Source organism: Gadus morhua, chromosome 15 (genome assembly GCF_902167405.1).
Source record: "Gadus morhua chromosome 15, gadMor3.0, whole genome shotgun sequence".
In the NCBI taxonomy this organism is placed as follows: Eukaryota; Metazoa; Chordata; class Actinopteri; order Gadiformes; family Gadidae; genus Gadus; species Gadus morhua.
This window is the reverse complement of record NC_044062.1, coordinates 20,135,195-20,149,662: the sequence shown is the minus strand read 5'-3', so window position 1 is coordinate 20,149,662 and position 14,468 is coordinate 20,135,195. Positions and strand designations below refer to the sequence as shown.

The window sequence follows — 14,468 nt, the reverse complement described above, 5'->3', positions numbered from 1 at the left end:
AAACGTTTTCGGCCAATCAGATAAAGTTACCGCCGCAAACGCAGCAGTACCTCGGCTAGCTTGGTGTTGTGGGTGGGAAATATTTTAGGAACGGCGAAGCTGATATTATTGTAGGCCTACGCAAAGAGAGAGGTCTGGAATGGCCAGCATTTTTTATTAGCATCATGTAGGATATCGATCAGCATTGGCTATATATATATGTCTTTAAACTACGAGCTAATTTATTTCAGATTGTGAATTAAACTATTTTAGATAAAAAATATGCATGAGAAAAAAACATCTATGTTATGTATACGTTATATACTTGTCTGTAATTATTTTTATAAAAACAAAGCACACTAAAAAGATGTGAATTCAATAGACAGAAATATGACAGTTGATTTGGTATCTTCTGCATAGAATACATTTACATGTTCAACTAAGATGTTGCAAAACTGCAAAAGCTCTCATGTGAGTGCAGCTTAGTTAGCATGGCCCTAACCACGATGGTGTCAGTGGTGCACGACAATAAAAAAACTGGCAGCTTTGGAAAAAAACAAGATTGTGCAATTTGTTGATGCTGTAGGCAAATTGTAGAGAATTGTGATTATGACAGGGGACCGTCTAAATACAAATAAACCCTGTCCACCCTGTCCACCCTGTCAAATGATCACTAGGTAATTTAAAGAACAGCACTCAAGTCCCATTCTGACACAATGGGACTTGTCCCTGCTCTACGATTTTGCACAAAAAAAGCCAAATCATTGTTTACTGAGATGTGCCTTTGCCTATAACAGTCACTCGTCAGGGGCCATACCCCACTGGTTGAATGTAGGTTTTTGTGTTTTCTTGTATTTTAGATTTTTTTTGCCTTCGAAGTAACACATGCAAACCATGTGCTTGCCACAGCGCATACTATTCCAAATGTTTATTTTTTTGGTAACTGGGTAGAAAACCTAAAAGTGACAATTCATCAACTTCACAGAATAATAATTATTTTTTGTCTCTCCAATAATAAGAGACAAAAAAAAAATGGTGACAGTTGTAAATAAAATATTTTTTATAAGCCTTAAGGATGTTTTGACATTGATTTTTGATAAAGAGTTTTGTTAAGTCACGCTTAGAGTAGTGTCATTTGTATATTGCAATAAAAAAAAAATCCCCCCGTGACACTGTCACCTTTTTTCCTCTGAGGAGTTTGCAGCTCTGGTCTTTATTATGCAATCAAAAATAATAGGTTTGAGAGCAAAACTTTCCACACTGCAATCAAAAAATAGATTTGAGAGCAAAACTATCGACACTGCAATCAAAAAATGTTTTATTGCAAGATAAATTAATGTGATAAAAAAAATATTAATGGGAATCCAAAAGTTTTGTTCGCAAACCCAAAAGTTTTGTTTGCAAATCCAAAAGTTTTGTTTGCGAATCCAAAAGTTTTGTTTGCGAATCAAAAAGCGTTGTTTGCGAATCCTAAAGTTTAGCTTGCGAATCCAAAAGCTTTGCTTGCTGTTGAGCTGAATCTCGTGGGCGGGACCTACACCGAAAGATGTAAGACACGTCTCTATTGGCCAGTCTCGATCGGAGTGACAGCTTGGCAACATCCGAAAAGCCGCTGCCTCCCGACCGCCTCCAGAAGCAGATTGTTGGCCTGACGGACAGGGTGTTCGTTTGTGCCTCTCAATCCGCGGCGGCGGTCAACAACATCGCCCTGCTCTCCTCTGCCATGGTCTCCTTGACGCCTGACAGGGAGGCCTACGGGATATTCAGGGCGCGCAAGCGCGCGCACGGGACAAGCTCATAAGGCGAAGCCTAGACGGCGTAGCCTACATGAAATAGAACTCCCTCTCTCGTTACTAACTGTGGATGTTGCCAAGCTGTCACTCCGATCGAGACTGGCCAATAGAGACGTGTCTTGCATCTTTCGGCGTAGGTCCCGCCCCCCCAGATTCAGCTCAACAGCAAGCAAAGCTTTTGGATTCGCAAGCAAAACTTTAGGATTCGCAAGCAAAGCTTTTTGATTCGCAAACAAAACTTTTGGATTCGCAAACAAAACTTTTGGGTTTGCAAACAAACTTTTGGATTCCCATTCAAATTTTTTTTATCACATTAATTTATCTTGCAATAAAACATTTTTTGATTGCAGTGTCGATAGTTTTGCTCTCAAATCAATTTTTTGATTGCAGTGTGGAAAGTTTTGCTCTCAAACCTATTTTTTGATTGCAGTGTGAAAAGTTTTGCTCTCAAACCTATTATTTTTGATTGCATAATAAAGACACAAATCTACCTCCATACGCCCCCACCCCCCCCACACACACAGCGCAATTGCACGCATGCTTCCAGTATGCTCACATGCAGAATCTCATAATGTCACTCTAATCATTTGTTGCTACATACTTCACACATTCAAACAACTTATTTATCAGTACACACACGCACGCACGCACGCACGCACACACACACACACACACACACACACACACACACACACACACACACACACACACACACACACACACACACACACACACACACACACACACACAGACACACACACACACACACACAGTGGGGTGTGTGTGTATTATTATTATGTTTTATAAGCCTATATCATGAGACATACACCTTAATGAAATGTGTATGATTAATTTAAAATGCTATTAACAAGCTGGATGCATGCTGTAAACAATATTGACCACACTGTGGCAGAAGAAACGCAGCTCTTTTAAACATAGAACTACAAGGCGAATACAAAGAACTACAATTCCAGTGTTCGCTGAGCAGCCTTGTGTTTACGGAAGTAAAGATGGTGACTCAGAGGAGCGCTTGGTCTTTCTACAAGTTTCGGCTCGGCAGTTCGGTGCAGTTATAAGACAAGTCCTCCAGCGATGGCAAGCACCGCCTTCCGCCAACAATGTTTAAGAATCGAGGATATTATCCTTGAACCGTTGACAATATTGGCTCTTCAAAAGTTGTTGATGGAAACGACACCGTTGACTTTATATTGCATATCTGTTAAATCAAACAATGAAACCATTGGGTTCTGATGAGGAAGACGAGCTTTCCGATTACCAGAAAAAGCTTAGAGGTACAATGTAGCCAACTAAATTCAGGAACAACGTCTGGGGATAAAGCTCATATCGCACTGTTCATATCTATTCTCATATCTTCTCATTGCAATAACTGATCATTTAACGGAACCCCATACCAGGTGACAATGTCTGGAAAAAGAAAAAAAATGCATGGGAACGAAGCCACAAAGCGCTTTCCGCCATAAATCCAGTAACTCAAACCACCTGTTGTTGGCTTTCTGATCTGCTGGCCGATGCATCAGAGCATGTGAATACGAAAACAGATGCCCTCAACATGCATGATAATGATTTCTTGGTGTTTTTTCAGAACGGGCTAATCGCAGTATCCAGCAGTTGAGCAGTACTCTGTCGCAGCAAAAGCACGGGGAGGAGGAGGAATCGGAAGTGGTGGATGCAAGCACCGCAGGGTCAAGCAGTGGACCCCGCAGTGCATCGGGGGGAAAGGAGGATGCTTCGTGGAGCAAAAGATCCCAGAGCGAAGCAGGTGAATGGTGACTTCTGGTTATAGCCTTTCATCCATCCATGAGCTGATCGTGGTACAATCACTGCCAAGATGTACTGGGTATATCACGGCACATAATTTTCTAGTACTAATAGTTCACCCATTGACACACTTTTTGGTGTATTGGTTCAAAATAGGAATTTTGTGTGTGTGGTTGTGTGTCCCCTAGTCAACCAGTTGAGGACCTTCCTAATGAAGCAGCAAAAGGAAACATCTCCTCCTCTTTCTACATCACAGAGATACTCTCCCTCCAAGGTAACAATCGTTCCCATACCCAGCTTAAAGTAAAGCATCTTCCTGCCTCTACTCAAAGACATGCTTTCCTCAAAGGTCTTTGTCAAATATGATTTCCCATAAGTCCCCATTCTCCCCATGTCTACCACCTGTATATCAGCTTGTTTTGTGTCCTCCATATGTGTCCTGACGACAGCTCCCACAGGGGGAGGGTGGCTCAGGAATGACTGCCATTCAGGATTTAGTCCCAATCATTTACAACCAATCAGAGTACATCCAGCATCTGGAGGCCGAGGTCAAATTCTGCAAGGTGGGTTTTGGGAACTGTATGTATTGATCAGGAAGGTTTGTCTTTATGTGTGTGTCAATGGTCGGTACTCAGTGATGCACCCTGTTCCTTGGTGGCCTGGGGATCTAATTTGTGTGTGTGTGTGTGTGTGTGTGTGTGTGTGTGTGTGTGTGTGTGTGTGTGTGTGTGTGTGTGTGTGTGTGTGTGTGTGTGTGTGTGTGTGTGTGTGTGTGTGTGTTCAGGAGGAGGTCCAGGGGGTTAAGCAGAGGGTGCGGGTGGTTGTGGTGGAGAATGAGAAGCTGCAATCCAGCCTGAATAAAACACTGATGGACAAGACAGTGCTAGAGTCAAAGGTACTGTGTGTGTGTGTGTGTGTGTGTGTGTGTGTGTGTGTTTGAGAGTGTTGAGAGGCTGAAAACTGACAGCGCCGGTGGTGCCTCTGGTCTTCCAGTGATTATCATGATGGAGTGATATACCGAATAATGAACATTTATGCATCTTTAGTGACAGCATCATCACCCTGCTTTGATTGCTTCCTTGTTTTTCAGTGCAATGAATCTCCAGGGATCAGAGGTCATACAGGATCAACCCCAGGCAACAGGTCGTCTCAGGGAATTGATGACCAAACATGGAAGAAGGAACTGGTGAGGTGACATAAAGATTCCTCTGTTAGTCATCTCGAAACTCCTATCAGTACCCAGGTCTTCACAAACCATAGTAGGTTTCAATGTCTCAGAGTAAATGTGTGTGTATGTGCGTGAGTGCGTGTGTGCGTGTGTCTGTGTGTTTGTTACATACTGATGGTTTAGGAGCAGCTGAAGGCACTGCACCAGGCCCAGACTGAAACATTGGAGGATCAGGTCACCTCTCTAAGGTCAGTAAATCATTGCCCCAAAGCTACATTTCACTAGCCCCAAAGTAGGGTCGCTTTGTGCATTGCATCATGCATTTGATTAAACGTTATCTTATTCAAGATACTCCTTGAGAAAAACCTTGTGTATAGCTGGTAATGTATTTGTATCTAAACATATTAATCATGTACATTAGCATATAAAATATTAAGGCAATCATCAGTAATTGAACACATGCTTGGTACAGTGGGAGTATTTTGAGCCTCCATTTAACTGCCATTATTATTCATAGTTGGAATGTCATGCCTGCCCACTCAGACTTGGTGATACAATCAAAAAGAGTCATTTAGCGTCAAACTTGGTGCCATCAGTCTATCTGTAGGCATCCTAACCCTTACCCGCTGCTAACTGACCCCTCTCTGAATGCACTGTACGCCGCTTTGGATAAAAGAATCTGCGAAACGTCGTAATCACATTAAATCAAGTATGCACTTTATTAATCCATGTAGGAATAAGGGAAGTCAATAAAGTAAATCCACCATCAGTCCGTCTCCCACTGTTACCTCATTTCTCCTCTCATCCTGTCCCTCTTGTTCCCGGGGGGCCTAGGAGAGAGCTGGTGGGGTGTCAGAGGGGGTGTGAGGAGGCGACCAGCCGCCTTCGACAGCGGGAGGCACAGGCCGCCAAGCTGAGCGCCGGGGCCCCTCGCGTCGGGGGCCTGTGTCTCAAGTGTGCCCAACACGAGGCCGTCATGGCGGAGACCCACACCAACGTGCACGTGCAGGCCATCGAAAGGCTCACCAAGTCAGTCAGAGGGGAACCCGCCCCTACACACACACGCATGCAATGTGATCGCATATTTAAACGTGGATAGTTTGAAACGCACACTATTGCCAACGTCAGCGTTTGCGTTGCATTTTCGTATCTTCAGTTTTATCAAATTCTTTATTAAGACGTTTCATATGCTATATTCATGAGTAATAACGGAAAAGTGAGTCTGTAGGCCATCATTAGCACAAACCTTTTTTATTGATTTGATTTGAATTATTATTAATTTGTTTGAATTTGATCCATAATGCTTAAAAAGTAATGTGGTTAGCCCTCTTTTGTGAGGGCTTTAGTGAGTGCCATGTAGAACGTTACATGGTAAAACACTTAACCAAAGGCAGGAGTTACACATTTAGAGGAGTAATATATGGAACACAATGCATTGTTCCCAGTCCGCCTGGTTAAAAACACAACCTGATTCTGAGTGTGTGTCTTAAGGGAGCGTGACGAGGTGCTGGTGGCGCTGCGGGCCGTGCGGGCCAGTCAGGAAGAGGCCCAGCAGAGGGAGTGGTCCGCCTGTCTGCAGGTCAAACAGGCCGTGGAGGTGGCAGAGGAGGCCAACCTGCATAAGGCCCAGGTAAGGGCCCATACACACACACACACACACACACACACACACACACACACACACACACACACACACACACACACACACACACACACACACACACACACACACACACACACACACACACACACACACACACACACGCAGAAAATAATGTTTCACAGTCACTAAAAGGTCCTTGTCCTCATATCTTTCTATACACATGTGTCCCCAGGTCCTCCGGTAGCCTGAACACAAACATCAAACCTAATGAGAACTGAGGTCATATGCTGCCACCTAGTGATCTCTGATGTGTGTGTGTGTGTGTGTGTGTGTGTGTGTGTGTGTGTGTGTGTGTGTGTGTGTGTGTGCGTGTGTGTGTGTGCGTGCAGGTGGAGCTGCAGTGTGAGCAGCTGTCCAGGGAGCTTGGTCGGCAGAGGGAGCGGCTGGAGAGGGAGGCGCAGGGCCTGCAGGAGAGGCTGGCGGAGGCCAGGGAGGAGGCCCGCGGAGAAGCCCGCAGGGAGAGGGAGGAGCTGGGGCAAACGGTAAGCTCCACCTCCTCCTCCTTCGTAACGAGTGGGCACATTACTCAGGCCGATACCGCAGAAACACCCATTGCCAGTTTTGTTTGGCTTTGATGAGTCCTGGATGATGTCATCGGCAGTAATAGTCGAGTAATCCTTAAAAACAGGTGTGTTGGCAGACCTGTGTTTGTTTGAGTGAGGTTGTTTGTTAATTGAGGGAGTGAGTCATGAGGTGTGTGTGTGTATGTGTCTGTGTGTGTGTGCGTGTGTCTGTGTGTTTGCGTGTGTGTCAGGTGTCAAATCTTTCCCAGCAAGTAGCTGAACTGGAGGGACAACTTGATCGAGCAAACAGAGAGAGAACTTCACTGACCAATCAGCTTGAAGACACCCTCCGAAAACTGACAAATCAGGAACAAGAGAGCACCACGGTACTCAATGGTTTTTTGAAAGAAGAAATTACAATATTAAATTATGTTTGGTTTGAATAGAAATTCAATAATGTGAATACGTATGTAGAATTGTATAATTCTACATACTTCACTGAGTTAAGGTAGCGATCACAGTGTTTTATTTAGGTTTTGTAAGATGATATGCTTTAATGTGTCTTCATGTGCGGCTTCCTCAATTAATCATTTAGAAAAATAATAACAATTTCCTTTCATTGTAGACTAATATTGTAGGGAAAAAGGTAAAATCTTCGATTCAAGGACAAGATCAGGATCGTACCACTGCTCATTGTGTTCACCACTAGGTGGCATCAAAAGCCTGCCTAAATTCAAGTCCGATTTTCTACTTTTAGAGTCGATCAAAATAACCAGTGATAGGCTTATATTGGTGTTTCAACATTATGAACATAAATTATACTTTTTAATCATTCAATTATTTGTTTTTTAAGGATTGTTTTCCAGGTTTAATAACTAAGGAGATAATCTGAATTAAAGCATCAACCATGTGCAGCTTTTCTTGATAGCTGACATTGCTTGTTCTCCTCTAAAGATCTGGCAGCCCTTTCACAACCAACCTGTTATGTTGTGAAGTACACATTGGTCAGTGTCTGAATGGGTCCATATAAACCAGGCCCCTATGACTCCCTCTCAGATGTGTGTGGACCTGCGGTACCAGCTGAGCCAGGCCGTGATGAAGAGAAAGGAGACGGAGAGCGAGCTGAGAGAGCTGGCCACCAAGACGTCCAGACAGACGGAGCGCTCCTCGCAGGTGGCTCAGCGATGTCTGGCAGTGTCAAAACTCTCGACATTTCTACTTCGGACAATCAGAACTTGAGAGGCGGATGCGTTATTTATTATAAAATATTTTTTTGGGATTTAACCACTTGAGTGTTTGAACCTAAAGTTTTAATTTGCTAAAGTATTGTGTATAACATGCAGCTTATGAACAAATAATGAAAGTAAAGGCACTGCTGAATGGATATGTTATGTCATCTACGTTGCTGTGGGATCGATTTACATTAATTTCCAGTGACCTGGTCATGGTTTTAGTGGCTGAAGCCGTTTTAGGGTGTGTGTTTGTTTAAAAGGGCATACGGGGCCTTGTTGTGTAAGGCTTTCTCACCTCGCCTCCCCCCCCCTGCTCTCTCTCTGTGGGACAGGAAGTGGAGAAGCTGAGCTCTGTGCTGGTTGGCTGTCAACATCGCTTGGAGGCGGTCCAAAAGGATGGGAGCCAATGGCAGACCGAAGCCTTGAGCCTGGCAGAACAGCTGGCAAATGCCCAGCGCCAACTGCACCTCACCAGGTAGTACCTAATCCTATTATACGTGCCACCACACACACACACACACACACACACACACACACACACACACACACACACACACACACACACACACACACACACACACACACACACACACACACACACGTTTCCCCTCTGTCCACCCCCAGCATAGCCCATTCCAGCCCAGTTCAGACCAGCATACCAACTGTACCGCTCCAGGTAATGGCTAATCCTATTATAATAGCCACACACGTGCACACTCGCACTAACAAACGCTGTTGGGCCATGGTCGTGGTACCGACTGGACCTCACCAGGTCACCTCTAATCCTGTTAGCCACGGCACGACATTATTCAGAACACACACAAACAGACATATTCAGAACACACACACACACACACACACACACACACACACACACACACACACACACACACACACACACACACACACACACACACACACACACACACACACACACACACACACACACACACACACACACACACAAATGCGCCGTGCTCTGTGTACCATCAGGACAGTACCCAGTCCAGCAACAGCTCCAGCAGAGCCAAAATGGCGGCAGGTTTCCATCTTCTGTCCTTGGCGAGAGCACACCAAATCACACACACACACACACACACACACTCACACACTTTGCCGAACACACACACTGTGACGGTGCAGGCCGGCGTTCGCTGGACAGCCTGGCCTGGAGGCCACCTGCCTGTGCCCTGTACCCGCCGTCGCCGCGGGAACTACCGGCCTCTCTCCTCCTTCCACTCATCCCTCGCTCTCCCTCTGTCTTCTGATTCACCCGCTCACGCTAACCTGCAGTCTGTCATCCATGGCTCTCTGGTCCTCTCCATTGACCTCTGCCCATCTTTGTTCTCTCAGGCCTCTTTCCTCTTATGCCCGTTTTGTCAACTGTCCTTTATTCCTCTCTGGCTGCTCTCTCCCCCCCCTCCCCCCCCCCCCCCTCCTCTTTTATTCCTCCCATCTTTCTTCCCACCCGCCCCTCCCTCCCTCCCTCCCTCCCTCCCTCCCTCCCTCCGCTGGCTGATGTTCCCTCGCTGGCTGCCAGTGCCGGGGCGGCGCGGCCCCTGCCAGACGCCCAGGGCCCTCTCTCACCCCCGCAGCCCTCTGCCGAGGTGTCTGAGATGGGCACAGATGTGGTGGTGGAGCCCCGCCGTGCCCGAGGCGGCGGGAGAGAAGTGTGCGGTGGTGTCTGCCCGGATGTGTGCGTGTGTTGTGCACACTTTGTGTTTTTGTGTGTGTGTGTGTGTGTGTGTGTGTGTGTGTGTGTCCACTGGTGCTCCCGGCTCTGATCTGTGTTTAAGTGCGTTTGTCTGTCAGCCGGCCAGCTATAACACATCGGTGGCATGGCGCACTGCCGCGTGCACTGTGAGGCGGAGTGTGTGTGTGTGTGTGTGTGTGTGTGTGTGTGTGTGTGTGTGTGTGTGTGTGTGTGTGTGTGTGTGTGTGTGTGTGTGTGTGTGTGTGTGTGTGTGTGTGTGTGTGTGTGTGTGTGCTCAAACCAGCTGTGGAGTGACATGCTTATTGATGAGCCAACATGATGACTTTGACCTGTTGTAGTGATGTAAACCATTTTTTCCACTATGAAGGAGTTTGTGTGTGTGTGTGTGTGTGTGTGTGTGTGTGTGGGGGTGTGGGTGTGTGCATTTGTGTGTGTGTGTGTGTTTGATCAGAGAGTTCATAGTATAATCTGCCTTCATGTTCATCGATGTTTGACAGCTGTCGACTTGGCTTAGCGTACAGGCAATCAAATTCAATTTGGTCCATTACCACTGAACAGCAGAGCTTTCAATGGCTACACATAGATATATCTCTATTCTGAGTTAATATGGTCAGCATCTCCAGCTGAGTCAAACAGCTGGAAATGCTGGTTTCAATTTTGAGAAACAAAATTCAAACATCACAGAATAAAATCGATATTTTCTGATTCTACAAGTTTAAAACGCAATAAAGAAGCACAGAAGAATCACCTTTCGTCACATATCCTCCGTACGCTACCATTGACCTGCTGCTGAAGTGACTGGATGGGAAGGCAGCACTTGGCGACAGAGTAACTTTTGGGAAATGTAAATAGAACCAGTGTGGGTAAGCCAGCATCAAATACAGTGATAAACTATGCAAACTTGCACCCACATACACACTACAATCCGATTGGCCTGTCTACTTCGCATTGTGTCTGGCTCGTTGGTTTCTGCCTTTAAGTCTATACCCCTGGCCGTGTTAATGTGGCAGTGTTAATATACGTAAGATGCTGCTTATGTGTCACATAGTCAGGGCCGCAAAATTCATGCAATATTAAATCAATTGGTTTGTTATTTGTATGAGCTGCATTTGCCTTAAAACGTACGTAGTTTCATTATACTTACACAAAATGTGTTGACTTGAAATGTTGGATACGTACAACTAAATGGTGAACGGTAAATACACCCCAAATCCCGAAAGCCCCATCAATAGGGTTCAACTACCCCTCCATCCACACAAAACCGCACTTTATTCTACCTACTAATAAGTCCCTATTATCATTTGCATCATTATTCGTTTTTTTTGTGGACTAGATGTTTAAAATGGAAGAAGGTGTACTTCTATTTCTGTAAGTTTTGATCGATTTATGAGCTCATTATCAGGATCCAAATGATTCGAAAATTATTTAAATTGAAAGTTATTTTAGGTTGAGTTGAACCAAATCCTTATTACAAGCTGCCCTTACAAAGTCTTCATTTTAAATGGCACAGTAAGGTATTAATATGCTCTAATTTATTTAGAATTGTAGTCTCCTCTAGTCTTGCTGGTCTCTGGCCTCTGATCAGTACGTTCTGTGTGTGGGCTCCTCTAGTCTAGCTGATCTCTGGTCAGTACGGTCTGTGTAGGCTCCTATAGTCTAGCTGGTCTCTGGTCAGTACGTTCTGTGTGTTGACTCCTCTAGTCTAGCTGGTCTCTGGTCAGTACGGTCTGTGTGTGGGCTCCTATAGTCTAGCTGATCTCTGGTCAGTATGTTCTGAGTGTGGGCTCCTATAGTCTAGCTGGTCTCTGGTCAGTACGGTGTGTGTGTGGGCTCCTATAGTCTAGCTGGTCTCTGGTCAGTACGTTCTGTGTGTTGACTCCTCTAGTCTAGCTGATCTCTGGTCAGTACGGTCTGTGTGTTGACTCCTCTAGTCTTGCGTGTCTCTGGTCAGTACGGTCTGTGTGTTGACTCCTATAGTCTAGCTGGTCTCTGGTCAGTACGGTCTGTGTGTTGACTCCTATAGTCTAGCTGGTCTCTGGTCAGTACGGTCTATGTGTGGGCTCCTATAGTCTAGCTGGTCTCTGGTCAGTACGGTCTGTGTGTGGGCTCCTATAGTCTAGCTGGTCTCTGGTCAGTACGGTCTGTGTGGGCTCCTATAGTCTAGCTGGTCTCTGGTCAGTACGGTCTGTGTGTGGGCTCCTATAGCCTAGCTGGTCTCTGGTCATTATGTTCTGTGTGTTGACTCCTCTAGCCTAGCTGGTGTACATTTGGTATGTTGGAGAGAGTCCTCTGGCGCCCCCCTCAGTCAGGAGTGGTAGGTAGCTCAACCTGTTGCAATTGGGGTTACTGGCTCTTGATTGGTTTAATGAAGAGCCAGCGCTGAAGGCAAGAATTAAGAGCTGTAATTTGAGTGTAATCTCTTAGAAAAGCCATAGCGATCTGTTTGGCGCTGAATGAGTGGAATGCTCTGAGAATATCTGTTCTTTATGACACCTGCCTCTGTATCAGCCATCTCTCACACTCGCAGACGGCGTCTTATGATAATGTCAACAAGGTGGGATACTGCTTTGGGTGCACGCAGTTGGTGTAGCAGCATCTGAAATGATGACATTTGTATTATCAACATACATTAACATTGTATTGAATTCAGGCCCTCATTTTCTACAAAACATGTTCAGAGCTCAAATTCCCAATGAAAATATCCATCACTTTTCTGAAATGTACCTGAATCAGGACACACGGGACGCAGCCGGATGTTGATCTTTCGTTTGTCTCTCTCCGTCTCTCTGTGTTTCCCTTGTTCTCTCTCTCGCTCACTGTGTCCATCTGTGGACCTTCTGGGGTTATGTAGTTCAATGAGATGCATGCCTCTCTGTTCCTGCTGTTCATCCCCTGCACCAATCTTTGTATCTACAGTGGCATCTGTGTGTGCGTGCGTGTGTTGGTGTATGTAGCTGGGAGGCAGTTGTAGGACAAGCTTTCTCAGGCAGCTCTTTGATTCCCTTAGTCCTGGCCACAGTCTCTCTCTCTCTCTCTCTCTCTCTCTCTCTCTCTCTCTCTCTCTCTCTCTCTCTCTCTCTCTCTCTCTCTCTCTCTCTCTCTCTCTCTCTCTCTCTCTCTCTCTCTCTCTCTCTCTCTCTCTCTCTCTCTCTCTCTCTCTCTCTCTCTCTCTCTCTCTCTCTCTCTCTCTCTCTCTCTCTCTCTCTCTCTCTCTCTCTCTCGGGGACTGCAATTATCAGATCGGCCTTTAAACAGTGACCATGGTTTGATTTCTGATAACAGAAGCACACAAAGTTACACCAGATTTTGTACAACTTCCCTATATCATAATATAATAACTGTATTCAGACACATGCATCGCATGCATCCTATAATAGATATATTAACTTATTTTTGGAATTGGGAGTTGAAACCACACACACGCATCAGGCATCGTATACACACACACACACACACACACACACACACACACACACACACACACACACACACACACACACACACACACACACACACACACACACACACACACACACACGTGCGTGCAGGAGCCCTGGGGCTCCCATGGCGGCTGGTGTTCAACAGGATCATCAGCCAGCTGTGAGTTGGACAGCTCAGGATTCATCCTAATCCTCGGCACTCTGTTCACAGACACAGACACACACACACACAGGCGCAGACACACACAGGCACACACACACACACACACACACACACACACACACACTCAGGCGCACACAGACACAGGCGCACACATAGACACATACACACAGTCATACTCACAGAAACACACACACATTTGCGCACACACATCCGTGCACAGTCCTGGGCCCCAGCCTAGCAGAGGGCTTTACCACATTTGTTTTGTTTGTTTGTTCCTGTCTATTTTTTTCTCCCTCTCTCTTCCTTTCTCCCTTCATCCCCCTTTTTCTCTCCCTCTGTCGTGATCAGAGATCCCTCGAGCCCCCCGCGAAAAACTGCCCAGCATAACTTCACAAATTCCTCGCACGGCAGACAGTGTGTGTGCGTGTGGGTTCATGTGTGATGGGCTTTGGACCACGCAGGGATGTGTAATCTGAGGTTAGCAACCGAGCCACCGTCTTCATGAGGCTGCATCTTAATTCTTGTTTGAATAAACGAAGGAAATCACTTTATGTTGATCATTATTTTAGTCATCATATGGACACACACCACCGACTGGCATCACCCGACCCACTTAGAAATCGAAACCTATCCGCTATACCTGCAGCATGTCCTCGTCCTGGGCCTCAGGCCCCCCCCCCCCCCTCCTGCCTGCCCCCCACCCCCCCCCCATCATCCATCATCCATTCAACTCCTCCATTTCGACTGGCCTCTTCTGCCCCCCCCCCAAAAATATGCTATACTCTCATCCACCGCACCCCTCTACCACCCCTCACCTCATCTCTTCGTTCACGTCATACCTCTTCAACGGAAAATAACAGACTTCAGTCAACATCTGCATGCAAACCGCCCCCCCCTAAATCCCGTCACACACGGCATGCACGGCAAGGGTTCGCTGCTTGTCCTCATACATGCTGCCCCTCCGGTCATCACTCCTGCCGCCCCGGCCTCCTGTTCCACTGCTGTTATGATCGACACCGCTGATACCTCTCAAC

At 46.1% G+C, this 14,468-nt stretch overlaps 1 protein-coding gene across 3 annotated transcripts in view; it reads left to right on the top strand.

The window, feature by feature from the left end:
* Positions 1-2,891: 2,891 nt before the first annotated feature.
* The window catches only part of sdccag8 (SHH signaling and ciliogenesis regulator sdccag8), a 49,848-nt gene continuing 38,271 nt past the window's right edge, over positions 2,892-14,468 (top strand). Inside the window, exons 1-13 of one of the 3 annotated variants that reach the window (XM_030379922.1) lie at positions 2,892-3,064; positions 3,376-3,552; positions 3,740-3,825; positions 4,001-4,114; positions 4,336-4,446; positions 4,642-4,737; positions 4,903-4,967; positions 5,554-5,748; positions 6,211-6,349; positions 6,712-6,864; positions 7,137-7,271; positions 7,942-8,058; positions 8,450-8,592. In XM_030379922.1, coding sequence (XP_030235782.1) covers positions 3,004-3,064; positions 3,376-3,552; positions 3,740-3,825; positions 4,001-4,114; positions 4,336-4,446; positions 4,642-4,737; positions 4,903-4,967; positions 5,554-5,748; positions 6,211-6,349; positions 6,712-6,864; positions 7,137-7,271; positions 7,942-8,058; positions 8,450-8,592 — 1,592 coding nt within the window. In that variant the 5' untranslated portion in view covers positions 2,892-3,003. Of the gene's footprint in view, positions 3,188-3,375; positions 3,553-3,739; positions 3,826-4,000; positions 4,115-4,335; positions 4,447-4,641; positions 4,738-4,902; positions 4,968-5,553; positions 5,749-6,210; positions 6,350-6,711; positions 6,865-7,136; positions 7,272-7,941; positions 8,059-8,449; positions 8,593-14,468 lie in introns of all 3 variants that reach the window. The other 2 variants (XM_030379924.1, XM_030379923.1) reach the window with 2 other exon arrangements.